Source organism: Xiphias gladius, chromosome 22, assembly GCF_016859285.1.
Source record: "Xiphias gladius isolate SHS-SW01 ecotype Sanya breed wild chromosome 22, ASM1685928v1, whole genome shotgun sequence".
In the NCBI taxonomy this organism is placed as follows: domain Eukaryota; kingdom Metazoa; phylum Chordata; class Actinopteri; order Istiophoriformes; family Xiphiidae; genus Xiphias; species Xiphias gladius.
Window position 1 is genome coordinate 24,054,572 of NC_053421.1, and position 27,751 is coordinate 24,082,322.

The 27,751-nt window shown below is 40.9% G+C and overlaps 3 protein-coding genes across 7 annotated transcripts; all 3 read right to left on the reverse strand.

The window, feature by feature from the left end:
• Positions 1-1,754: 1,754 nt before the first annotated feature.
• LOC120783629 lies at positions 1,755-6,997 on the reverse strand. 3 transcript variants are annotated; one of them, XM_040116725.1, is made up of 5 exons: positions 6,305-6,997; positions 4,201-4,500; positions 3,598-3,688; positions 2,285-2,711; positions 1,755-2,090 (listed from the first exon to the last, which is right to left on the reverse strand). In XM_040116725.1, the coding sequence occupies exons 1-4, from the start codon at positions 6,690-6,692 to the stop codon at positions 2,291-2,293; spliced, it is 1,200 nt and encodes a 399-aa protein (XP_039972659.1). In that variant the 5' UTR covers positions 6,693-6,997; the 3' UTR covers positions 1,755-2,090; positions 2,285-2,290. The 3 variants fall into 3 exon arrangements, with proteins under 3 accessions (XP_039972659.1, XP_039972660.1, XP_039972658.1); XM_040116726.1 differs by having other exon boundaries at positions 1,755-2,711; positions 4,201-4,497; XM_040116724.1 differs by having other exon boundaries at positions 1,755-2,711.
• A 1,410-nt stretch (positions 6,998-8,407) lies between these two features.
• Positions 8,408-18,889, reverse strand: LOC120783614. 3 transcript variants are annotated; one of them, XM_040116698.1, is made up of 8 exons: positions 18,298-18,889; positions 17,883-18,149; positions 11,967-12,072; positions 11,498-11,745; positions 10,621-10,829; positions 9,621-9,780; positions 9,379-9,457; positions 9,154-9,267 (listed from the first exon to the last, which is right to left on the reverse strand). In XM_040116698.1, the coding sequence occupies exons 1-7, from the start codon at positions 18,602-18,604 to the stop codon at positions 9,417-9,419; spliced, it is 1,338 nt and encodes a 445-aa protein (XP_039972632.1). In that variant the 5' UTR covers positions 18,605-18,889; the 3' UTR covers positions 9,154-9,267; positions 9,379-9,416. The 3 variants fall into 3 exon arrangements, 2 of the variants coding, with proteins under 2 accessions (XP_039972631.1, XP_039972632.1); XR_005706359.1 differs by having other exon boundaries at positions 9,223-9,267; positions 9,379-9,509; XM_040116697.1 differs by lacking the exon at positions 9,379-9,457 and having other exon boundaries at positions 8,408-9,267; positions 18,298-18,887.
• A 2,849-nt stretch (positions 18,890-21,738) lies between these two features.
• LOC120784474 (interleukin-21 receptor-like) lies at positions 21,739-27,103 on the reverse strand. Its single transcript, XM_040118325.1, has 9 exons — positions 27,081-27,103; positions 26,728-26,821; positions 25,743-25,860; positions 25,429-25,598; positions 24,990-25,141; positions 24,733-24,895; positions 23,452-23,557; positions 23,236-23,320; positions 21,739-22,616 (listed from the first exon to the last, which is right to left on the reverse strand). Exons 2-9 carry the CDS (start codon positions 26,795-26,797, stop codon positions 22,125-22,127), a joined length of 1,356 nt encoding a protein of 451 aa, XP_039974259.1. The 5' UTR covers positions 26,798-26,821; positions 27,081-27,103; the 3' UTR covers positions 21,739-22,124.
• Between the last annotated feature and the right edge of the window lie 648 nt (positions 27,104-27,751).

A 27,751-nucleotide genomic window follows, 5' to 3' on the forward strand; every position in this document is an offset into this window, starting at 1 on the left:
CCAGATTAAAAGGTAATTATAATAATAATTCTGTCAAATGTTACCAGTTGTTGTCAAAAATTAAAAGTCACCCTCAGAGAATGACTATTCTTTAGTCCATTAGAAAGCAAAGTGCCACGCGAAAAATGTTCCAAATGGCGCAATGGCACTGCAAACAAAAAAGCCGTTGATTTCACGCATTTAAAAATATTTCTTTCTTAAATATCTATGTGCTAATACTAACCGCGATGTAGCACAGAATAACCATCTCTCTGACCAACAGTAGCGGTCAAGCAGGCAAGAACCTGAGCTGTAAACGCACCCACTCAGTGCGCAAAAGTACTCCTGCAACGAGCCACAGTCCTGGTCCCTTATCCGGGCTCCAGTCATACGTTCAGCCCTCTAGCACAAACAAACATGGGCTGTATATACGAAAACCCCTTCAGACTAATCCAGCGGCTTCTTCGGTGGAGGGATGACTGCGCCCGGCGGTTGAGGCTGTTTTCCCCACAATAAAAGCCACACGCAGCTGCCAGCAAAGCGTGAAAGGACAATCCCGTCCCCTCCTCAGCCTGACTGATGCCTGTGATGTTTGCGTCGCATATTACAGCGGCCCAGAGTCACAAACAGGATGGGCGTTTGCCTTCCTGCGTGTCCAGACCTGAGCCTCTTGCAGGTTTAAAAGACCCCGCATTCCCTCTCTGGAACATCCAGCCTCAGGCGGCGCAACACGAGAAGCCCCGTCCTCCCCGTGGCTTGTAGTGGAAACAGAATTTAAAAAAAAGATAGGTAGAGAACTAAGAAGCCACATGTCAGTTTAAAAGGGACAAAAGCCTTCGTTGTCTGCTCAGACGCGGCTGTCCACCTCAACGCTGGGACCATGGGGGTAAGTGTGTCGCGTTACTTCAACACCAACGCACAGCCGGAGCTCCAGCCGGACGCACGCCGTGTCCCCGCTGAGCATTTGCCGCGGCAGCTGTCCAGCAGATCACGTTTCAGCATCGAGTCAGGGAGCGACCAGTACCCACAGGTCCTGTATGTGATGCTGTAGTAACCGCACTTGTGCTACATCGGCCGCGCGTAATATTGGGCTCCAGAGGGACAGACAGCCTCTGTTGCGAGACGTCCTTGTGTAGTGGGTTTGTTTTCTTTCTTTCTTTTTTTTAGCTGGGGGGCAGGGGGAGCGCTCTGTTGACGGTTTGAAAGCCACGACATGGAGGTCGGGAGGCAGTGACTATAAACAGAAAGACAACAGGCATAGACCTGCACACATCAGCCGAAATATATCCAAGGCTCCCTGTTGTTTTACTGTTGTAACACTACATTTCGTGCTTAGTGTTTTTTCGTGATTCGGATGACCTGTTTCTCACATTCAGCACGTAGGCCTCTTAATTTGGATGAAACATGCGGCTGTTGTCTCGCTTGAATGCATATATTGCCTGATGTACCAGCAGACAGTCCTTCGTGCTAATGTGCGTGTCTGATTTCACTCAGTGTATGAATATCTAAAAATAAACACAAAGAAATGGAACTGTTGTTGTGCATCATTTCAAGGAGAAGAGACATTTTGGAACAAAGAAAGTTTTCTTCACTCAGGGGTCAAAAGAGCTCATTTTGCTTCAGTTTTGCATGAACTCAAATACTTGAATGCATACCTATATATAAAAATAATTGTTGGTTGAATCAGAGGAAATAATCTTCATTTAATTACTAAAATAAACAAATTCAGGCAGGTGCGATTCATTGATTTCAAAAAGGAAACGACAATACCACAGTCTCATTTAAATGATCTTGTTTTTATTATTTAACATTTTCCAAAAAAAGATCAAAACAAAAGCTAATTCTTCACCTGTTGTTAACACAAAGATGTTGAGCTTATTATTTGAGCATTATAGATGCCTTGATTGTAGTTGCAGATGTTGGACTCCAGGGGCACTGCATTGACACAGTGGCTGATACATGAGTAATATTGTACAAAATCTTTAATGCAGTCAGCATTTTGTACGGGCATGCAGTGTACCAAAGAGGACTCGAGTCAATCAGTGGAAAAATCACATCCAGACTGATGTAAATCGAGCCATGTTGTCAGGAGGATCGGTTGCATAATTCGACTAAGAAACAAAAAAAAAACAGTTCAAAGATTAAAGTTAAAACACCAGGTTCAAACTGTCAGACAATATAATAAGACCTGAGACAAATCAACCAAAAACTATCAACAAAATACAAACATTCACATAGTCCAGTGTTCTACATAACATAATGAAATGAAGTTTTAAATATGCAGAATCTCTAGAGGCATCATTACTATTTATCAGCTGCACATTATTCCTCCGCTGCTGGTGTGGGATCCTGCTCTATTAGGTCCCTGTGTTTCTCCAGACGGCTCTATGTCCTGGAGCAGGCGTCCGTACTGTGTGGGGTCGGTCTGGTGGCGGGCGATTTTTCGAGCGTAGTACCTCCTGGACGCGGCTCTCCACGCCTCCCTCTGCAACGTCTGAGACTCTTCAGGTAACTCAGATATCAGCGTCCTCTTCCTCTTATCCGCAAAAGAGATGGGTTGTGAATACTGCGACGCCGAAATGTGGGGGAAGGGGCCGGAGCGCGAGGGGTTTGCCTGTTGGCGGGCTATTTTTCGGGCGTAGTAGCGCCTGGAGGCTGCTCTCCAGGCTGCCCTCTTCAGTCTCTGAGCCTCCTCCGGCAGCTCAGACATCGGCACGTTCTTCTTCTTGTTCCTGAGGAGGTCAAGAGGTGAGAGAGGATCACACACACGGGTAGTTCACCAAGCACTTAAAATTCTGATCAGATAAGTAGGAATGTCTTGACACCACCATTACAAATCTGATACTCTTTAGCTACTTAACTGTGAATTTGCCGAGCTGTAGTCTGCTTAATGTAACCACGCAGTGCTGAATGGCTTCTGCTGTTATCTACTGACACATGCTGCTGCTTTTAAGTATGACTTGTCATCAGTGGTGTTTAATGCAGGATTTGTCAAAGTAGCAGACTGTGAATCCCCCCCCCCCAAGTGTGTTTGGCCTGAGTTCTGCATCAACACATCCCACATCAGAAACTTTTACACTATTAGACTTTATCAAGTGTTTATGTTCAGTGCACCCTGGGAGTTTTTGTGCTCAAGTGTTTATTTGGTCATGCATGGCGTTCTGGTCTTCTGAGGCTACCTTAGTTAGCTGATTAGTCATGCATCATTAAATCAACAATTTTGGTAAATGCATCATCATTGAAGTCATTTATCGAGGAAAATTGCTGAAACATTTGCTGGTTTTTGCTTCTATTTTATAAGCATGAGATGCTTTTAAAAAAAAAATTAATTTTATTTGGTCAGACAAAAACTAATGTGACTATTTTATAGACTAAATTAACTAGAACAAAAATAAATAAAAGAAATGAAAGAAATCCTTGCAGCCTTAGTCTGTCAACAACACGTTGACTATTAATTGTCAAAATGCTTTGTCTACATTTGACTAATTATACACAGAAAAATAAATGCAGGGTTTAATCTTGGCTTTACCCCTTTAATAAAAACAGGCAGCAACCCTAATAAGGTGACTGTAGACCACAGTTATTTGGCTCAGTGTCTGTGTTCATGCAATAACTCACCTCAGGTGTTCTCCCTCTGTGATTTGGTTTCCGCCTGGGTCGGCTTGAGGTTTCTCCCTGAACTTTTTTCTCTCTCTGTTCTCCTGTTTTCCTAAAGGTGATCAGAAGAGATGAACAGTTTCTTAAGTCATGCAATCCCACAAACCATGCCGACACATTTTTTACAGTGATGACGTTGAGCTAAGGCTATTCTCCTCCCAACACTGTTACACTGGGCTGGGTATTGTATGGACATTTTTTGATAACCCACTTTGTTGAACATGATTTTTCTGTTTCACACAATACACAAAAATTCTCAGTGATTAATTCTGACTCAACAAAGTGGCTATAAAATTATGATTTTAATCAGGAAATATCTGATTAAAGAATAAGTAAACAAGAATCTGAACAAGTATTTTGAAGAAGACTGGTGATACTTTACAGTTTTTGATATTCTGTGCTGCCGACGCATTTCGGTTGGGATTCAAGGTTTGATACCCAGCTCTAGTGTTACAGAACATGCCATCTGTGCAACAGAAGAACACACTTAAATACATAAATCCCTATGTTCTTTTAATGTTTTAATATTTATGTATAACGGGAATTAAAAGCAGGATACATTACTTTTTACACTGGGTCTCTCTTTGTCCCGACATGGACTGCCCGTGCTCTCCCGATGCTCCCCGAATCTCTCCTCACTCATTTCCCACTTGATTAAGACCGTGTCGATATCACAAGGCTCTTCTTTGACTACAAGGCTGCTGGGAGATGCGGGCAGATTTCTGGCTGCCTCGGATACACCTGAGGTCTCTGAGGAGTGGGAGGTGCAGGTCTGGTCCAGGTACATTCTGCTGGGGGATAACGGAGGAGCTGACTCATGGCTTTGGGAGGAGACGTGTGAGGGGGGTCGTGCAAAAAGACCTACTGTGGAGAAAGGAGACAAGAAACGGCACACGAGTTCAGATGAATGACTCCACGCAGGTAGATGAGTGACAGAGCTCAGATGCATCGCTGTTATAGGTCAGAGCTAATAAATAAATGTAAAAATAATCAGAGTATATTAGCGGTTATAAATTTTGACAAACAGAATGTCCATCAAATTTGTGTGCAGATTTAGAGGGACCCCTTTATCCTCAACTCCAAAAATGAAAACTATTTAAGTCTCTCATTCATTCATCTTTCTCTCACACATCATTCTCCTGAAGTGGCTTATGAGACAAACCCGTTTTCCTGTCAGTGAATGTGCACTATCATAGACATTATAATGTATATGCTGACATTTTAATGTACTTCAGTTTGCAGAATAAAAGGTGTTCTTTAATTTAACAGCTCAAAATGCAATCACAAATTTCAAACATTCTCTGGTTCGAGCTTCTCAAATGTAAGGATTTGCAGCTTTTTAAAACATTTTTTTAGATCGGACAGCCCTTGGGTTTTGGACTGGTATTATTACAAAACAAGAAATTTCAAGGCATCACCTTGGCTCTTTCCGATGGACAATTATCACCATTTTCTGAAATTTAATAGACTAAACAATTTATAGAGAAAATATTCATTATAACAATAATCATTAAGTTGCGAAACTAAGTAGTTTTTACACAAGTAACTGCAGTTTTAATCAATGTTCTTTAACTCTAATGTTGTGTTTGGGATTCTGGAGAGCACCGGTCTCTCTAACAGCTCAAAAAAGCATAAATAACATTGTTCAATCACCTGGACACATCATGACTTTTCCTAATTTTGTAGGAATTGCTTAAAAGTATGACTTTGAACTGATATCCACCACAGGAAATGACACATTACTTCAGTTTGAAGTCTCAAGAGACCACAGCTGTAAAACACGATTAACCGCAATGGATGTTCATGTGCTCCATATCTGTGACTGGCGTTGACAGCACTTTTGACGTGGCACTACCCGCTTCCAAAGCTCGGGTAAGTCTATTTGGATTTCTGTTTTATAACAGTTTGTTCATAAGGGGTCTCTGAGGACTGATGGACCCCAAACATTAGGTGTTACAATGTTAGATAACACACTGTACATTTCTTTTTGGAAAAGAGAAGATTTTCTTCATGTAGGGCCTATATAATATAACAGATAAAACATAAAATATTTCTTATTTCATGTAACACAAAGACTTTATGCTCATCTCTGGGTATTGTAACCTTAAATCAAATGTACAAGCCCAGTGTGTGACAATGCGAAGAGTTACTTGTTCAATACTTTTCTATATATTAGGTTCAGTAAGGCCAGGAAAAAAGTATACGGACGTATATAAAAATATGTGTTAGCTGCAGCTCTAACAAGTATTTTCATTATCCATCTATCTGCAGATTATTTTTGTGATCAATGAATTAACTGTTTAGTTCATGAAATGTCAAGATTTTGTCAAAAACTGTCCATCACAATGTTGCAGAGACAAGGGTGACATCTTCAAATGTGTTTTGTTTGCCCAGCAGTGCAAGGCCCAACAAATATTTAGTCTACAATGATTTATGACAAAGGAAACAGTATATCCCCTCAATTTAGGGGTTGGAATCAGGGAATATTCGCAAAGTTTCACAGTTTGGTTGCTTGGATACTTAAGGAAACAATTAGTCGACTATCAAAGCAGTTGCCCATTATTTTTCTGTCGTTCAACTAGTCAATTAATCGACTAATCATTTCGGCTTTAACACAGATACTGCGGTGGGGTCTTTGGGACCCCAAACAATGAGGATGTTTACTTACAGGAGATGCTCATTTCACACTCCTGCTGCCCTGCTGTGATCTCGGCGTCCACGCAGCTTGGTCCAAACCCGCTCTCCCCTCTCTTCTGCCGGTCACCGGGGGCCTGCGACCCGGCGAGGCTGTGCTCGTTTCCAAACAACCCGCAGGTGCATCCCTGCTGGCGGAGCACCTGCAGCTCGCGCTCTATCTCCCTCAGCCTGCACTCCAGCCGCTGTATCTCTTTGTCCCTGTCCGCCACCATCCGCTGGTACTCGTGACTCCTGGCGCTGCTGACACCGTACAGCACGTTTATGATAGAGTCTATCGCCAGTCGGATGGCGTTTTCCACCAGCAGGGTCTCCTCGTCGCGCAGGTGCGGGTGCAAAGTTCTGTTTTTGGCCAAATTCATCTTTTAGAGCGACCTGTTTTGATGTCGGCAAGCTAACGGGCTAGCTAAGGATGCTACGCTCTCGGACACTGCGGCTCCCTGGGAAACTCGCTCGTCATAAACAAAAGTCACATTTAACACGCAAATCCAGCGGTACTCCGTAAAATAAAACAACCTAAAACAAAATAGAGCAAGACGTTCACGTTGCTTTTAATGAACGCTGGATCTGCTGCACCGGAGTTGCAGGTTTGCTTCCTGCGTCGTTCACTTCTTCGGTACAGGCGCTTGTCAGTGAACGTTGGTTTGGCAGCCGCAGCGCCACCCTGTGGCTCTTACGACTGCTTGCACTGCCATTAAAGGGAAGCTTCAGAGTTTTTCAGGTTTGTCTTAAAACGATGCTGCCACACAAATGCAGAAAGCAGTAAGTTAAAAAAAAAGCTCAAAAAGCTTGAGGAAAAAAGGGCCTTAAAGTTTTCAGGCTGACTGGCTAAACTGAATAGCTGATGCCCCAATTTTATGTCTAGACTGATTAAAAATTAAAAAAAACATAAAAACTGCACTCTGCTTTTAGTAAATCTTCAGGGAATATGAGACAATTATTTCAATTAAAGAGAAGCAATAGTTGGGGAAAAGCAAGTGAATATAGCTTCAGCCAAGCCATGGTTTTATCAGCTACGTATGGCTTGGATTTGGCTCTCTGGTTTTGAGTGTTTGTCCTTTTGACCTGTGACTATAAAGATCAACCCATTTTTTTCAACTTCCGTTCTAACAAGGCTGATGAAGTGCACTATTTACAGTCTGGTGAGTGTACCACCTTGACAGAGCCTTGCCCGGGCCCTGTCACTTCTATCAAACAGGAAAAACCCTTTATTGTGGGCACATTGCTGAAGACAGGCTAGCCCATATCTACCACTCCCTACCTATTAGCGATCAAATCATAGTCAAACTCTAAATGCCAGAATATCAGTATGGCTCTACCCGCAGTGGGCCAGAATCACTGAAATTTTGTATTTCAGTTCCCTTTTCCTATTTCCTACATGTTGCTGGTAAATCACACGACAAGCTCAAACCATCTATGTATGGATGTGATTTTTCACTGATTGACTCGGGTCCTCTTTGGTACACTGCATGCCCGTACAAAATGCTGACTGCATAAAAGAGTTTGTACAATATTACTCATGTATCAGCCACTGTGTCAATGCAGTGCCCCTGGAGTCCAACATCTGCAACTACAATCAAGGCATCTATAATGCTCAAATAATAAGCTCAACATCTTTGTGTTAACAACAGGTGAAGAATTAGCTTTTGTTTTGTTCTTTTTTTGGAAGTATGACATGCAAGTTTCTGAAAATTACGTGTAACAGGTTCAAGGTTTCATGTATCCGATGTGCAATAAATGCTTTTTATTCTGATGCACCATAAGCTGCATCTTGGTTCCCTGCAGAGTTTAACACTTTATCTTCCCACTCCTACTGTTGCAGTTTCTTTTTGTTTTTAAATCACATGAACATTGTATTGTATCCTGTATTGCTATTGTACAGTACCAGAACTTTTCAATTGTCTTTTTGTGTTTTTAAAATCACTTTGAAATTCCTCTTCTGGGACGATAACGATCTGAGGTGAACTAAACATAGCACATATTTCATATAACATTCTATATATTTCTATAATGAAATTATCCAATTGATTTTAGAAAACGGGGAGAGTGGAAAAAAATAAAAACCACAAAGACAGGATTTTACTGGCATCACCATTTTAACAGTTATTACAATAAACTCCCTGCAATACATTTCCTGCAAGAGAATATTGCACACATACATCATTTAAACAGACATAACATGCTTTAAGTTTTCTTTTAACAATGTTAAAATATCCATATGAGCAAAATTGTTAATTGGAATTAGAAGGTTTCCTAACAATGAATACACTTAATATATACTCTGGAGTAAAAAATAAATATAATATAAACTGATATTAAAATATGTTTGAAAATTCACGTAAAAAATGAAATGAATAACGAATTTGAGAAAACGACAGTAATAATAGTAATAACACAGCACTTACAATTTATTATATGTTGAAAAGGAACTGTACATGTTAGTGTTTTGCTTGTGTCTGTCATTGCCTGCTAGTACAAGAGTGAAAATTGATAAAGGGAAGTGAAGTGTAGTGCAGTGTAGGTGTGTGTGTGTGTGTGTGTGTGTGTGTCCTTGTGCACGTCAACATCCGGCAATTGACCTGTTTTGGTAGTTTTGTTTGTTAGTTGTTTGTTAGTTGTTAGTTTGCTGTGTTAATACTATTATTACAGATCACTTGACAGTTAAACATGAGATGATAGAAGGGAATTCAGTCATGTGGACATTCGTTGTATGGTGTATACAGTAAATGTGTTGCAGATGTATTTTATACTATTCCATCACATTAGTAAACATCTCATCCACACTGTAATCGGGCATGCTGTTTGCCTCCTTGCCCTTTTCTTGCCTTCTTTTTCGTCCTCCATCTCTGTCTCCCGCCAGCTGCAGCCAGCGCTTTATGTATCTCTCTATCTCCTCATCCACTGCATCCTTGCAGAATGAATTCTGCCTGACTGCATCTGCAGGAGAGGAGAGGTGCACGCAAAAGGTTACAAGTCAGTGAAAACAGAGTATTAGGTCACAGAGCTGTGAAATGGGTGTTTTCTTCAGTAAAGATTTTATGTACTAACCTTTTTATTCAAAGTTATTGTAGCCCTCGCCTGCCTCTCTACAGCAACCTCGTTTCTTTATCTGTGGTGAGCGTCCCACCTTAACATTAAGTTTGATGTCACTGGTCACGTGACACTAACAAGACCCTGGTCTGAAATAGCCATTAGTTTGTTGCAATCTGCATAACAAATCTCTCTCTTGTTTGCATGTTTTAGAGGTATGTTCTTGCCAAATCATCGATTCACAGTTAAAGCACACTCACTGAGGATAACTCTCTGGATGGTGAGGTTCTCAATCTTCTGCTTGTTATTTCTGCCCCTCCAGTTAATGTTTTTGGCCAAAGTGTTGGTAAAAAGCTTGGCCATTATCCTCCAGACACTCTCTTTGGTCGTCATCCCTCCAGCCAGGCCGAGGTATGAGATCTGAAAAAGTAGTAGGTTGCAGAAATTGTTTAATTGCTATATACAGTATGTAGCATTATTCCAAAATAAAACTCGAATGTTGATTGCAGGTTTTAAACCGCAAAATGTCTCTAAGGGAAATTCTAAAAGCTGGAACATTTGAAATCAGTGATTAATTTCTAAATATTTTCACTGAAAGAAATAATGTTTTACTCATCCAAACACTTGAAAATTTAAATTGCAAACTTTCATGCCACAGTCGATATATACGAAACAAAAAAGCTTCATACTAATCAGCAGCCTCATGAACTCAAACGGAATAGTTTGAGGTTTTGGGGAATCTTTTTGCTGAAAGTTGGATGAGAAGATCGATATTATTCTTGTGTCTTTATGCTAAAGATGAAGATACAGCCAGGAGACGGTTAGCCTGACCTAGAACTGGAGTGACCACCGGTTTTTGTACAGATGAAGATAATGAGATTCACTGTGTTAAGTAGTGAGCTTTAAAAGGTGCTGGTAGTCTGATTTTTTTTCCTCTTGGATAAAGCCAGTGTAGCCATTTCTCCCTGTTTCCACCATTTATGCTAAGCTAAACTAACCAGCTACTGGTGATAGCTTCCTATTTACCATGAAGACATAAGGGTGGCCTACTGGACTCTCAATAGAACAACAGGAGACACCCCTGTATGCTTTACGGATTCATAGACTGTGAGCAGTGTGGAAGAATATGTCCAATTCCAGTCATTACGGGTAAACATGAACCCTAAAAAACGAGTTGACGTGAAGAGGGGGAACCCTCTGCCACTGTAATTATTCTTACTGTAGGTTGAGCGCTACAGAAAACATGACATGGATGCTCACCATTTTCTTCTTCAGCTCGGGTTCAGTGGAGAGCCTCTGTTCCAAACTCCTTAAGTCCTGCACCGACTGGAGTGGAAGTGGAAGTGTCCCGACTTCTGGAGGTTCACAGAGCAGCGTTCCAGATGAGTTTCCTGACTGCAGTATTTGAAGAACTGTGGTGTTTTGCTGTTTGATGGTCTCCAGTGAAACGAGGACCTCTAGAAGTATGGCTTTAAAAACAGAAGAACAAACATCTAAATATAGCCCCAACAAAAATTCAAGGTTTGACAGAAACTAGACACCTTTTTATTTATCATTCGTAATGTCAGCTGTGACTTGTGGGTGGCAGCAGACGACCTTCTGATTAAGGTTGTGTCTAAATATGGTTACCGTATTTGTTGGATTAAGCTTAAGGTGTAAGAACTAACAGTGGAAACTAGTGAGGTCCAGACCCATTTTTTTTTTTTGCCCTGATCCCTATCAGAGTATTAATATCTGGCATCTGCAGGTACAGAGTCTGATCCGATACTTATATTTACGTTACTTAAATGTTGATTAAATAGCCTGTGCATCACATTAACGCATTGAAATAACACAGCTATAGACTACACAATCTCACACGCGTTATTTTTTTATGAGCTTCTTGATCCAAATACTAAAGGTGATGGTTCAAAAATATAAAGTTTATGAGCTTAAATTATTGATATTATATGATCGAAAGGCCAAGAAACCTATTATGTTCTTGACGTGATTCGGTTATGACAAACACATTTACACACAAGCATGCACATTAAGATATGCGCTAAAATACAAACATCTTAATCTACTCCATAATTGTTAAAACACAGAATAACTAGTGATAACAACCAAAAAAATACATAGATATTCAATCTCTTACGGTCACATGTAGGTTGTGGGGCTGTCATGGCGATGTATGTCTGCCGCTGACATGCTAGCGAGTCTTGTGCATTTAATTTTGAAGTTACGGAGCCGTCCGAGCTCTGCCTATGTGGCTGTGGTGAGCTGATATCTGGCAGACTGTCTTTCTGAGCAGTTATTTTAGGTGCAGATGGCTGAGTCACACAAGATTTCTTCATAACAACCTCCTCTTCCTCACTCTCAGACAGGCGGCAGCCGTTTCTTTCCCTTGATTCAAAGTAAGGTGTTTGAAAAAGAAAATATCTTGCTTCAATGACATGTCCCTCGTGTTCTGTCTGAGCACATTATCAGACCACCAAGAATAATTTTCAGACAACAGAAGACTGAGCATTCACTGCAAATACAGAATCTGCTTCTGGATTTCTGCTCATCCAACAAACCACCTACATGTACATTTGATTATTCTATTAGAATGGAAAAATCTATACCCCCCTTTCCTTTTTAGATGTCCAGCATTTTTGTCTTCCTCTTCTGTTGTCATCAGCTTGTTCATCTGAGGATTAGCAGCTTTTGCCTCACATTCAGCCTGCGTATCTGCCAAATAAGATTTTCACATTGTTCAAATTAGCAATCAAAAAACATATGAAATTGTGGAATGAATTATTTAGAAACAGATTTGATCCATGAAGGTATTTTAGTAGCACAAAACTCAATTAAATCTGTAAAAAAAAAAAAAAAAAAACTGCAATATGTTAAGTATAAGCACTCTGTTTTAAGTGTTGAGACACTAATACCAGATTGAGGAGGATGCATAACACTAGAGCTGGATATCTATACTCCTTAAACTGAAAACACACTGATCCCGCAAGCGCGTCAAGTGCCGCCCCTAGCACCGATAGGAAGCACTGCACTGCAAAGCTGAAAGCAGAGCTGTGTTTTATAGCTCATAAAAAGTCTATGTTCTAGAGATAAATGGTTTTCACAGGACAGTGACAAGGAAAATCTTTCTCCATAATATATAGAGTCCAATACAAAACCATGACTAATGACTAAATTACTACTGAGTTTAGTTAACAATTGTAAATCACTTAAAATTTTGCCATTCTTAAGTATTCAGACCAAATGTTGCAAGAATTTATTTTCCACCATTTTTACATGGAAACATTTTTGCATCAGTGAATATATTAATGTTTGTAACAAAATATCGCACGTAACAGCTGCATGCTCATTCAAGGACAGCGTGTGCTGTAGGGCTGAGCAATAAAAAGCTCCCGAACCCCAGCACCAGTAGCTCATGTCTGCTTTTTCAATCATTCCCCCATATGATAAGAGCTCAAAAAGAAGCAGGAACAGAGCGAGCGCAATTTCATATTTTATAGCAAAAGACGGGATGCTATGAAGATCATGAAGATCCACGTGATCTTCATGGGCAGGATCTCAAGGTACAGCCCGGGGGAGGAGAGTGTCTGGTTTGGGGGCCTAAGAATTGCGTCTCTGCTATTTGCAGATGATGTGGTTCTGTTGGCTTCATCAGACCTTCTGCATGCACTAGGGCGGTTTGCAGCCGAGTGTGAAGCGGCTGGGATGAGGGTCAGCACCTCCAAGTCTGAAGCCTCGGTTCTCTGCCAGAAAACAGTTGGGACGGAGTTTCTGCCCCAAATGAAGGAGTTTAAGTATCTCTGGGTCTTGTTCATGAGTGAGGGCAGGATGGAACGGGAGACTGACAGGTGGAACAGCGCAGCATCAGCAGTAAAGGGGGTGTTATACCTGAATGTTGTGGTGAAGAGGGAGCTGAGCCGAAAGGCAAAGCTTTCGTTTTACCAGTTGATCTACGTTCTGACTCTAACCTATGGTCATGAGCCTTGGGTAGTGACCGAAAGAATTAGATCGCAGATACAATCGGCTAAAATGACTTTCCTCTGCTGGGTGGCTGGGCTCAGCCTTAGAGATAGGGTAAGGAGCTCTGGCATCCAGTGGAAGACAAGAGGCCAGTTAGAATGGTGGAAAAAAGGATTTCAAATGCTAAAGAAACTGGGTGTAAAGTCCCAGGGCTGAAACATTTTTCAAAAACAGCACTATAAAAATGTGTTCTCCAAGGGAAAAGTAAAAGGGCAACTTTACACACTTTGCCACCACTACTGACATGCAGTCAAACGCATGGGAGAACCTTACATGAGCCTAATAAGAATAAATTTTTAACCATATTGGATCTGGAGAGATTGAACTATCGACTCAAAAACAAATGATTCTTTAGAACCATAATAAACCTTGTCATTTAAGTAGGATTCAATCCCATACCCATTGAAATTCAAACTAAAAGGTGCCCTGTTTACTTTCAGTTTTACCATAACATTATTTGTATCCTTGAGGTCCAACAAAAATTTTGAATGTGTTTCCTTCCTCATTAATTGTGTTAAATGTACACATCCCATCCCATGAAAGACTTAATCCAACAATAAGCCATTGAGCTGCCTTGTTGTCTAAAAACTATTAAAAACAATTCAGTGACCCACATCGTTGCACTGAGTGACATGTTCGTACACCGTGATAAACATGAACAACATAGTTTGAGTCAATCCCGTATACACCGTCCTGCTCCCTTAAATACTCACTAGAGCACAAAATCTGACTAATCCACAGCTAAAAATAGTCCCAAACAACTGCATTATTAACTCCTGTCTGAGTAACGTTTGCTAAAAGCTGCAGTGCCCAGCTGTCAGAGAGCATTATTTTATCCTTTTTTTTTTTCGAAACTATGAAACTATCTATTTGAGACACACATAACCCACACACACACACACACACACACACACACACACACACACACACACACACACACACACACACAAATAGGTTTGGGACTGATGTCTTTTCATGGGCTTTATTGTAGATAAAAAAAATAATAGAATAATAGAATAATGCCATCTGCTAAGTTAGTTGATAACAGCAACAGTAGCCATAACCTGATACAACAGATATGAATTCACAATGTCTGTTTTCCTGCTACAACATAAAATACTCTTTTAAAAAGAGCAAAATGAACAAGAAGTAAAGCGACCAGGCCATTTACTCTTTAAACTCAAGTTACTGCTGAACTGGTGCTTCTCATCCAGCCATCGTATGAATCTAGCATATATGTATAAGACACGGTGTGCAAAAGTGGTTTGCTTTCCTTGAGTGCTAAGGACAATGCAGAAAGTAGCATTATCATAGTTGGCCAGTTATACAAACCACACGCACACAGTTCATAGAATAACAAACCAAAGCCACTCACAGTTGTTAGAAAACTTTCAAGTTTCATGGTTCATGTCTTCCTGATGCACCCTGCAGAAAAAGTTAACAGAGTTTGCGCCTCTAACAGCCTAAACTATGAATAGTACTCAGGCTGTTGCATATAACTGTAAACTAAATAACAAGGCTCTCTGTGCGTTAGTTCTCACTGCCAATCGCATTGCATGAACATTTCAGAAACAGGTCATAAATGTCTCTATTACATACTAATATGTCATGTTTGGCAGTATAAGACTTGCATATTGTTTTTGCTTTGTGTGCTTTTAATTTAAAGAGGATAAATAGCAAATAAATAGCACAAGTAAAGAGGGGAAGGATGAGGAGTCTTTATGGTTTCAGATTGAAAATACACTTATCCTTAAATTTTATTGTCACCGATTCTAATCTTTCTCAAGCAAAGGAAAATATAATGGCTGGCGCGCTTTGTGGTCCCTGGACTTCAAGCTTTGAGAGGCTTGAGTTTTAATCTTAGTTAACTAGGTTGGTTAGCGAAAGTTAACTTGTTGGCTCTCTAACTATTGACTGTGATACTATCTCACATGCAGTAAGCACAGAAACTATCTGTGTTCAAAGCTAGATGTGATTTAAATATTTAAATTTAAATCACATTTGCCATCTTGATAAGAGCCTTCAACGTACCTCTTATTTCCTCAGCAAATGTCAGAGGGAGAGCTAAATTTTATCAGGTAAACGACGGGGCTTAAATTGATCCTCAGTAGAAAAAAAAACGAAAAGAAAAAAAAAACTACCAAGGTGGGAGATGCCAAAAGCTGCATCCCAATTTAATGGTCCACATAATTTGAAGAATATGGTCCGCGACAGTGTGTCCCCTTTGGAGGCCCCAAACTTTAGGCCGAACCCTTGCTGCCCCCAGACAAGACAATCTGTCTTCACAGAGACAAATAATAATGATATGTTTGAGCAGTCATCATCAACTTGTAAATTCAAAACACTTCCAAGTTTTAAAAACACCAGGAAGGTTGCCAACAAATTGCTAGCAAAGCTTCACGTCAACACACGACGCAAGACTGGCAAACAATGTACCAGCTAAATGGTCTAATCCCATTTATCCAATGCCTTATGGTAAACAACATACTGTAGTGTGCAAAAGTTTTATGCACTTAAAATGTTTAGATTATCTATCATGAAATGCCATCGAGGCATCTGCTCCGTCCCAAATTCAAATCAGCAACATGACAGCGACTCCAAACATGCAGCCAGTGTAAAAAAAAGAATCATAAAGAATCATCCTCAGCGACAAGAAGAACAATGAGCCCCGCAACAGATGGTCTGGCCCCCACGGAGCCCTGATCTCGTGATGTCTGTCTGGGAATCACATGAAGAGACAGAAGACACTGAAACAGCCTAAAAGCACAGCGACAACTGGGTGGTGCGCAATGGATTGTGGGAAAACTGAAGGCTGCAAAAGATTTACCAGGAAAGTCCTACAAATTTGAGCAAAAGACGAATGTGTTTCTCAGCTGCATTTAGAGAAGCCTCTGTACACCTTCGTCAAATTATGATATAATACAGTATTGAGATGAGAATTTCAAAGGATGCTCTGAAGCCCTTTGTAAAAGAACGCAGATTTTCACCATCTTGCTGCAGAGTATCACCAAATCAATGTTTTGCTCGCCCCTGGACGCAGAGCATGCCACTGTGCCTGCTGCTGTGTGATTCTAGTGAGGCCCACGGAGGATCAGCTGAAGCCCCTGTCGTTGTTCCCTCCTGGTCTGAAAGGGTTTAGAGCCCCAGTTCCAATGTTTCTGTCAGATTATTTTGACATTAGGAAGAAGGTGGCAGTACTTTGAGAAATCACAAATTATTGCTTTTTGGACAGATGCATTTATGCGGCCATCAAGCTTCCAGATGTAGTCATCGGAGCTGCGAGGTGTGAGGAGCGATTTCAGACGCCCCGGGTTCCTGAAGCAAAAGTCCCATTGGTTTTTCCCAAAGACAATGTGAAAGGACTGAGTGTCGGAGCACTTCTCCAGCGTGTGTTAAAAAATAAATGGGGTCTTTGATTAAAAAAAAAAAAAAGTCGTAGGTACAAGCCATTGTACATTAAAAACACTGGGGGAGAAGTTAACTACAAATCATGTTGCTACAACTACAAACTAACTACGACCATTCAATCACTAAGCTTGAAATTTTGTTTCATGTGCTGTTAACAGCAAAAAAAAAAAAAGTACACTGCAAAGATTACTATATACTGTAGTGCAGCTTATAGTGTATACAGTTAGGATGTAGTATGGAACTGGAATACACCAAAAGTGCTTGTTAGTGACTAATTTGTTTGTACTTGGAAGGAAATTAGAACGAAACTTCCGTCTTTCCGCCTTCTTTCATGTTTCATTTATGATTTCCCCCCCTTTTTTTTTTTTTTTAATTAAAAATGAATTTCTTTTTACTAAATTCTACCCTGATCACTGTTTTAATGTCACAACGCTACGCACTGAGCGCTACTCCCTCAACCTGAGCCCTGCAGAGGTGTGGACTGTCACGGACACAAAAGGATCAGTAAGCTTTAAATGCACCAGGCTGTACAACACGTCCTTCTGACCACATCTACGGGAAAAAAATAAATAAAATGTATACATGGAGATGATGGCACATACTAGTACATTCAGTGTAAAGTCACTGAAAGAAATTCATGAATTCATTCATACACTTGCTTGAATATATGAAAAGAGGCATTAGCTGTGCAAAGAATGAAACAAAAAGAGAGAGAGCTTGAGAAAGAAGTTCCAACCTCGGTGTCTGATTGTTTTTTTGAAAGTTATATTAAAAAAAATAGGTTTTTGTGTTTCGTTTCGGGGGGTCAGCTGCTGTTATATCGTTTAGTAAGATCTGCCTTTGTTTGAACCCTACTACGACCTTAAGAACTTACCTATTCTCACCAGGTAAGCTCTTGGGGAAATACTAGTGGGTACATTTACCGACTTACCGACCGCAAGAGACCGAAACCTGTAGATGTTGGGCGGGAGGTTGTGTCACCTGTTATTTCTCTACGTACTGTACCCATAGGTTCGAACAATCCACTGAAATTGGGGACGAAAAAAAAAAAAGAAAAGCGGCGGTCACTGCGAGACCACAGCGGCGGCTGAGCTTACCTCTCCGGGCAGGTCTTTCTTCGGCTCCGCGCCGAGCCTCCCGCCGGTCCAGCAGACTCCCCTCGCACACTTCCCACTTGATGACCGACTCCGAGTCGGACGGTTCCTCCTTGACCAGGGGCGCGACGCATCCGAGGGGCTGGTGGCTCGTGGCGGCTCCTTCGGCTTCCCACGGAGGCGTCTCGGTCTGGGCTCGTTGGTGGGGGAAGGCCTCCGCCGTGTCACGGCACTTCGGGGAAAGGTGTGCGAGTGCTGCAGCGCCCACACCTGATAAACAGATAAATGATTAGGGGAATGAGTGGGCCGACTTGCCTACCACAAACTCAAGTAGGCTAGCCGCGCAGGGGGAGATGTCGTGTCACCTGCTCCTCGACCTTTTGAGCCGAGTCATTTGACATCGACCGGGTTTACCTACCGCAGGGTTTGTCCTCGGGCTCGCTTTTCACATGGTCACTTTGCCGCCTCCTGCCCGCCTCCGGGCGCAGCATCGTTAACTCCCTCTCACTTTTCTCCAACTTGCCCTCCAGCCGCCGGATCTCCTCGTCCCTGTCGGCCACCATCCTCTGGTACTCCAGCACTCGGCGCTCGCGCGCGCCGCGGACCACGTTCATCACAGTGTTTACGGCCGCCCTGATGGCGTTTTCTATGGCCAGGGCCTCGTCCTCGTTGAGCAAACGTGGGGGCAAGTCGGGCAGGTCGCGGCTGTTATCGTTTTTACTCATCGTTACTGACTTTTCTGAGTTCACAGTGACAGGAGGACAGCGCTGCCCTTCGCCGTTTCTGCTCACTCGCCAGCGAGCGACCACAAACGACACCAAAAAAAAATATATATATATATATTCAGGAGAGATAAGCCACAGTTTGGTTTCTATATGCTTAGGGCTGCCACAAATACCATCCGACAGCTAGTTGAGGCCGGACACAACACCAGAGAGGATGAGCCACATTCAACTCAGTGCGAGATGCTGCCACTGCGTTGGTCGTCGTCTTCTTCTTCCTCTTCTGGGTTTTTCCGGCGGACTGGATGCTCCGCGGCACAATGCCGCCCCTCACAGGTCGGGATTAAAATTGCAGTTCGGAGCGATTCTATCTCCACGGGTCTAATCCTGTCCCGACTCGGTGGGATCAGGCAGGCTCCCCATTGTAACCGCCTTTGTGCCCGGGTGTGATGCTGCAGCACACGGCCTTTCTCTTTCAGTTGCATTCAACGAGTGGGTGTTTTCACGGTTCGTTGTTTTCTGCGAGCCCCACACAGTCCATCTTCATGGGCGCCCATCTTCGCCGAGTTCCATACCAGCCCACAGTGTCCCAGTCTCAGTCTAGTCACAAAATCTGTGTGCCTCCTTTCTATCCCTAACCAGCAATGTTCTTTCTTTACGCTATGTTGTGTAGCTAGAGAAGTGGTGAAGCTCCTTATTTTTATCTTCCCATTTTTTTCCTACCACATGGCAGGAAATGTTTCTCTTGATAATGGATTTGTACTCATATCTCCTATCTGTCTCTCTTCAGTGCCTATTTAGCTGCCATATCAGCTGCCTCATTACCTTCCATCCACAGAATCCCCGCTGAACCTCCAGTCTGCTCAGTCTCGTGTAACATAAGCAGCGGTTGCGCCGGGCTCCTAGCTTGCATTCCCTAAGTGTCATCGGAACTGAAGCCCAATCTAAACGTATGACTGGACGCCTCCTCAATCCACTGCAATGCCCGTTGTAAAGACCGAAACCGCCTTGGACAGTTGTCTGTATTTTATAATTTCCAAATCTGGAATGTAAAAGGCAAATCAAGATTTTCCTATTTTTTCCCTAGGGCCCCTGCTGTATAAATTTGGAGATAATGTTCCTAGTTGTTCTTTTGCCCTTCCCTTACTATGGCACCATAAGCAGGACTACCATGTGTTCCTATTGTTTCAGAGACACAGCTGGCCAGTGAATTCTGAGGGACGCCCCTACCTCTCCCAACTCCAGCCTTCCCGTCTCTTTATTTGTCTTGAAAATGAAACACTCCTTCTTCAATTTTGCTCCACCTCATTCCCGTGAATTTCCCAGAGCTAATTCTCCCCTTGGTGTCCCGTAATTTAGTTTTGTACTGCATCGGCAGCCTTGATCGCTGAATTCCCCATGGAGCTTCTCCCATCTACCTGGCTGCTTTTTCATCCACTGTGTGTCGTTGAGGTTGGCAGGCCAGAAGATGCTCTACTGCCAAAGACTGGGTCATTGTGGAACTGCAGGTTTTTGTGCATGCGGCTGTTAGATTATGAAACTATGTGAAGGCCAGAAACATACTCAAAGGTCAGTTTATTGACAATGGTGGATGAAGTACTAATTTTCTTTACTTGGGCAGAAGCAGTAAAACAACAATGTAACAAGGCTCAATTACAAGTATAATTCCTGCATTTTGTAAAAGTACAAAAGTGTTAAAAAAAATGTACGTAAAGTATTAAAAGATTTTATTTTGCAGAAAAATACAGATAATTATTAATAATTATTCATCAATTTTTAAGCAACATTTAACTGCTGTAGCTTCTCCAGGTGGAGCTACTTATTACTCCTTTATACACAGTAAGGTAGGTTAGTCTAATGGCTACCGATCTAGGGGTCGGGCCTCTCCAGATTTACGAGTAAAATCTGAGGGGTCGTGAGATTATTATTGAGGTAGGAACAAGGAAAAAACAAAGTTCTGCTGGACAAATTTGGATCCATTCTCCACATTTTTTTTTTTTTTTTAATCGTTGCTTTTTTTGTGAAATGTTGGAGTTTTACCTCTCTGGGCCTCAAACAGTTACTCAAATGAAACCATCTGAGAAGGTTAGAGGGGAATTCCCTCTTCAGTGGAACTGTTAACAACTCATAGACATCTGAAATGTTACAAGGGCCCAAACCAGACAGTTTTTTTGAGAGCAGTCAAAAGCAAAAAAAAGGTCATCTTCAGTAAGACCTCAAATTCCACTTAAGTACAGTGCTTGAATAAATTTAGTTACTTTCCACTACTGAAAAATACAGCAGTTTATTAGGTACACCTAGCTAACACTGATGCAGTTTAATAGAGCAGTCTTGCAATAAAGCCTCCTCTCACATAAGGTCCAGTTGTTTTGAGACAGTTTTGGACTTCATGGTCATTTTTATAGGCCGCAGTGATATTTAGTCTGCCCACACTGATATAAATTTCGGTGGACAAGACATCAAAACTGAATCCATATTTCAATTTCATTCCTGACCTTGGAAACAGCAGTTGACAAAACATACTCACCTCAAGGTCAATTTAGCAGCTCTTCTGGGGCTTTTGATCATGACCTTCATCAGCAGATGGAGTCTGACTAGTTGTTGTGGACTTTGAAACTCAACCTTGAAGCCAACAAAGCTGAGCTTCCTCTTTCTGGGCTGAAATAAATGAACTACCTAAATTATTTAAATGAACTAGATAAACGTTGAGGTAAGGTCTTTTTGTCAACTCTCTAAAACAGTTTAAACAAAACCTTCATGATGTTAGGATTTGTTGTGGGTCTGTTGTATTAGACTGCTTTATGTTTTAGCTCGGTGTTCCTAATTAACTGGCAACTCAGTGTATTTTTTAGGATTATGTTAAAACAGCCCAGTCCAACACACTAAGCCGTAGTAACGCACATTACAAATGTAAATTTAAGATATTATAGATTTCTACCGACCCACAGCATAAAATGACCATGATATATACAAGTAAACTAAATATATCGACTTCCTTTTCAAGAGGCACTGAGGAAGGCTATGCCTCAAAAAAATACCTCGTCAATTTATTTCACTTATTATTATTATTAACGAAGAAATTAATGGAGAAATTTCATATAAGGATTATCCTTTATTGATCCCCCTGGGGAAACACTGTACATCACAAGCATTTGTTACATCCCGTTTATTTTAGGAGCAGTGCCTATTGCACCCGCATTGCTGATGAATATCAACTATTCAACAATTCAAAGACTGATGACGGCCCAGCACATATTTAAAGCATCTCGCTCAAGCCAATAAAACAATTGCAAAAGTTATTCATTAAAAGGTGGAGGCAAAGTATAAACACACATGATGTATAAACGAGGCAAATCAAAAAGGAGTTCAACTACGCGTAAGACTCATGCAATACAAACACTGCCATTGTGATTACTGCCACCAGTCTTGTGTATTTCTCTTTCACCAACTGAACTGACGGGATCATTTCTTATTTTTTGCTCCCGGCCTCTTGCTGTGAATCGGAGGGCACATTTGGGCTTGTTCATTTGGACACTAAAACAGGAACAACGCCTTCTGCTGTTTTGTTGAGAATGCAGTAATCGCTACTGTAACATGGTGGTGAACTGTCAACAACGGGACTGCTTGGTAAACTGCACCCTGTGCTTTGGGTCAGATCCTCACAGCTGCAACCAGAGTCGGCATGGCTGATCTCTAAGAAATCTTCGGGTGAAGCGGACACCGCTCGTACTTCTCCGATGCCGAAGCCCCAGACAGAGTGAGGGAGCTGAGTGTAAGAAGTTTCCCCTGGACAGACCATAGTCATAGGTTGGGAGGCCCCATGCATCCCAGGTAAGCTGAAATAGGAGGTTTGACACTGATTGAATGCCAGTTGTGCTACTGAAGGGTTGTGGAACTCCTGTTTCTCCTCTAGGTCCTTTGTGATGGGTACCGGCACGACAGTCACAGCATCTGATATCAAGATCTCCTCAGTTTTGTATGTTAGTGCAAATTTGCCTTGAGGTGAAAGCCATTCCTGTAAATTCAGTAGAATGGAGAGTCAGTTGTGATAAAGTTGCACGACTTACTTTCATTGCAGCACATCTTACACAACATAAAACCAGCTTATATAATAACTAACCCCCTCGGGATGAATTGCAATCACTTTGATTATCCCTTGACCTTTAATCCAGGTCAAAATTCAAATTTGCCCAAAACGTTGTTGTACGACCAAATACCTGCCATTCTCGCCATGACATTCTCATCAGCATGGTAAGCATCACATCTGCTTAGCATCAGCATGTTAGTATTGCCATTTGGATTATACTAGCATGCTGACGTTAACATTAAGTACAGCCTCATGTCCTAACTAACAGAGACAGAGTTCATGAGAGCCAATGTATAATAGCTATAAATGCTGTATCCTTATGTGTAATTCTGTTCATTATTGTGCAAGGATTCTTCCATTGTAGTAAAGCTGAAATGAAACTAAACAAAATGAAAGCCAAAATATCCATGAGGACTTCAACATGACTACTGTTGACAGCAGATGACTGGAGAACACACTAACAGCAGAAAAACTGAGCTGGCTCACTTTCCTAGAATAAGACAACATGACTGAGAGTATACAAGAGGACATCGTCCTACCACCTCACCTGGAGATTGCCCTCGTGTTTTTCAAACAAGGATTGAAAGAAAGGGACTGGTGATGGTGTGTGAGACAGAGTTTTTATCTTCATTCTGTTGTACAAATGATGAAAGATAAGAAAGGTCGAATCACACTTTACAATCATCATACAGAGCAGATTACGTAATTTATAACAAGTTTAAATTTCCTCTTTCATCAACATTTCAAAGTACAGTTTAACTACCTTGTAGCAGGACTGTAGAATACAAACAGCAGAACTCCAACAACCACACACACTGGGCCCAGATATTTGGTCAACATGACTGATATGTTTTCTTGTTCTAAGAAAACTTCATGAAATAATATCAGAATTAGTGAGTCATACAACAGAGATGACACTGAAACTATTAGGTGGCTTATGTCCATGTATGATCGGAAGTATTCAATGACATGGTGATTAAGAAAAAAAGATAAGAGATTATTTTTAAGGTCTTTGAGATTGTGACTCATGTTATTTGTACAGTATGCAGTATAATACTTGTTCTTGATGAGACTGAGATACAGTGGCTTTGAAAAGAAGATGAGGTCTGCCCAAAAGGTGCAAAGTTAAAGATGAAACATTCTTTCCAACATTTTAAGCAAGATTGGTGTATTATTTTTTGATGATGCAAATTTCAAAGTTTTATAAATAATCTAACCGTCCAAACCTTGTCCCTACAATCAGCAGCCATGGGCTCCTCTAAGCAGCTGCCTAGCATTTTGAAAATTAAAATAATTGATGCCCACAAAGAAGGGGAAGGCTATAAGGGGATAGAAAAGCGTTTTCTGGTCGCCGTTTCCTCACTTTGTAATTTAATTACGAAATGGCAGTTAACAGGAACAGTGGAGGTCAAGTTGAGGTCTTGTAGACCAAGAAAACGTTCAGAGAGAACTGCTCGTAGGGTTGCTAGAAAGGCAAATAAAAACCCCGTTTGAATGCAAAAGACCTTCAGGAAGAACATCACCTCACATCGTCAAAAAAAGCCGAAGATGAAAAGAAGATGGCTTCTACAAATTGATAATGATCCTGAACACATCTCAAAATCCACAATGGACTATATCAAGAGGTGCAAGCTTAAGGTTTTGCCATGGCCCTAAAAGTCCCCTGACCTTAACATCATCTGTGGATAGACCTCAAAAGAGCAGTGCATGCAAGATGGCCCAAGAATCTCACAGAACTCAAAGCCTTTTGCAAGGAAGAGTGGGCTTAAAGCCCCCAAACAAGAATTGAAAGACTCTTAGCTGCGACAAAAAGCTTTCACAAGCTGTGATTTATTTGCTTAACTATTCACAATAAGAAATTTATACTAGGGGTGCCCAAACTTTTTCAAGCCACTGTACACATAATTCAGGGGACAAGACCTTACACACAGTGCAAGACAGGAGCAAGCAGACTCGACATACACTTGTATATCAGTACATTTACATGCATCATTGATAGACAGTGCCAATAAGCCTTTGAACTTAAGAGAAAGTGTAATTTTACCTTTTTGCTCGTCCTTTGTCCAGCATGTTTGTGGACTCCATTTACTCCAAGTTCCATTATATAACTTTACAAAAGGTTTTGATCTGACTTTAATGCAATATGTAGCATATGAGTCAAATTGTAATCTTGGAAGCCATATAAACTTCTCGTATCTTTTGAGGGTCTGGGGGAACAATCAAACAATCAAAAATGATCACTGTTAGATCGTATTACAGCAAAACAAGTTATCATTATCTATTTATGACAGTAAATCTTACTTTGCTCCCACTGCTTTTAGAGTTTTGAAGTGAGAGTTCATATTCAAGATAAGTGGCGAGGTAAGGATTGTCTTCATATCCACTTTTCCAAGTGATGTTGAAATTATCTGGTGTTTGTTGGACCTCAAGTTGATGTGGGGGTGTCAGCTGAACTGAACACAAACATTAATTGAATCATATTTATATACGCCAAAATCTTTCTGATAACATACTGTATATGTTGCAAAGACGTAACCTAATGTTTGTTGTTCAGTATCTCTCCTAGATAATAAAGGTACTGTTCTTTGATAATATCCTGAATTGCAATATCATTTTCTGGAAATCAGTGTGCAGAGACAGCTGTTTACGTGCATGCAAAAAAACACAAACATCAACACACACACACACATGTCTGCCAGACACATACAATCAGTACTAAGTATAATGAATTTCTACTTACTGTTCTGTGATGGACTAAAGTTCGCTATTAGGGAACTGCAGCCAGACTCATTGCAAAGTTGTATGGCATAGCTTTTGGTACTGGTAAAAATTTTTCTGCTCCCAACTTTACAGACACAGCTGTACCTGTTGTTCATCATGACAAGTGGACAAGTGGAATTCATGCCCTTCCTAAAGATTTTAAAAAACAATTACAGAACATTAACATGTGGTGAACATGTTTACAAAATGTGCCACAAGCACAAACATCAATTTCTGTACGTTAGAATTTTAAATTTTCATTTATTTATGTAATTCTGCAAGAAGTGCGATTACTTAATATCAGTGAATTTCAAGCTGTAGGTGCTGTTGGACTGTCCCTCAGGAGTACTAGTGATGTTCAAGACACAGGTAATCTTGTCCCAGTAGGCACTCACACATGAATATCCATCCACTACACAAGTGGGAAGAAAAGATTATCGTCATGTAGATTTTGGAACACTTTATGATATTTCTTTAAAAAAAAAAAGAAAGTACTAAGATCCTTAGTTAAAGTAAAAGTAATAGTAAAACAATATAAAAATACTCCATAAAAAGTAAGGGTCCTGCATTCAAAATCTGCAGAAAAGTGTCCCCTGTGAGTGTTATATTATTATATATGACATTATTAGAGTGTTACTGATGCATTGGTGCATAAGTAACATTTTACAGTTGTAGATGGTCATGGTGGAGCTTGTTAATTGTTTTGTATACAGTTACGTAGATTAGTCCAGTGGTTGCCAATCCAGCGGTGGAACCCCGTCTGCCGGGCCACAAAATAAATCTGACAGGCCGTGAAATGATTAAAGGCAACTCCAGCCATCAGATAAACATAGTGAAGTAAACAGTACAATGTTTCTCTGGGACATAGTATAAAGTATACAGTTACATAACATGGACGTACTCAAGCACAGCAGCTCTAATTGTTCTTCAGCACATTACTTGAGTAAATATTGTTTTCAGCCTATAGCGTAGTCAAAATATTACCCAAATCTTAAAGGTTAAGACAGAGGAAAGACAGATATTATAACAAATGATGTGAATTACTACTTGATATTTCCATAGTTTAACATTTCTCCTGAAAACCTCCCACTGTAGTTGATGACTGGAATGTATGACAGACCAATGTGAAAATATCTGTGCACAATTAATCATACATAGGAAAGAAGGTGATCACACAAATACGGATCACAACATGTGATAGCTATAAGGTGCCTTATTAAAGCATTTCCCACAATGGCTCAGAGGAAAGCATCTCTGTATGCAGACCAGTGAGCAGTACCTCTGATGCAGCCGGTGACTGCGAAGATGCTGGACCACCAACACACGAACAGGAGCTGCAGACACTTCATGTTTCCATGGAGATGAATATACCTCTATGGATACAAATAAAACATTTCTTCTTATAGTCTCTTTCGTATTATCCCGTATGTACTGCTTCTGTCATACAATACATTTATCATTCCAGTCCAAACTAACATTCACGAGGAATTTATCCTTCTATAAAATATGCCTGTGATAGGACTATGACACAAATATAACAAAATATCTATAGCTTACATTATTTGAAAAAGACAAGAAAACCAGCAGTTGATACAGGTGCTATGATGGTAGTGAATTGACAAGTGCAATTACCTTGGGGGCTGCCCTCGTCCTGTTCATATCTCAGACAGTGAATGAGATGGAACTGAGGTTTAAGGTGTTACCATTTGTAACACAGGAAGTCAAACCTCTTTACGTCACAGTTTTTTTCCCCTGATACTTCTCTGGTTCTTGGCACGTGCTCTTGCTTCTGTTCATAGTACCAGTAAAAAATTTAGGCTCTTCTAAAATAGAGAAATTTCAGTTGTTGTTTTTTTTCTTTTTTAAATAGAATTTGATATAGAATATAGTATTGTCTGTCTGATTAATAACACTTAAATGGGAGTCCTTTCATGTCACTGTGGTTCTTTTTTTGTGGTGGATTATAATTATATTTAAGTTGTATTTGAATTTTTTTTAAGGATCAACTTTGTCAAAGAACCTTTGTGATTAAGCCCAAAAGTCGCGGCTTCAGATTCTTCTAAAAGGCAGTGTTTTGATGATGCTGGCGACGAGGGCTATGAAACATCCAAAATCTTCCGTACTGTAGGTGTTCAGCTGTGTTGAGATCTCGTGACTGTGAAATGCATGGCATGTGATTCATATAATTTTCACACTAGTCAAAACATTCAGTAAGCCCTTACTGCCTGTATGGAAGCATACAGGCATGTGTTAACTTCTCTAATCATTTTTCATCTCTATGCATATACAAACACAGACAGACA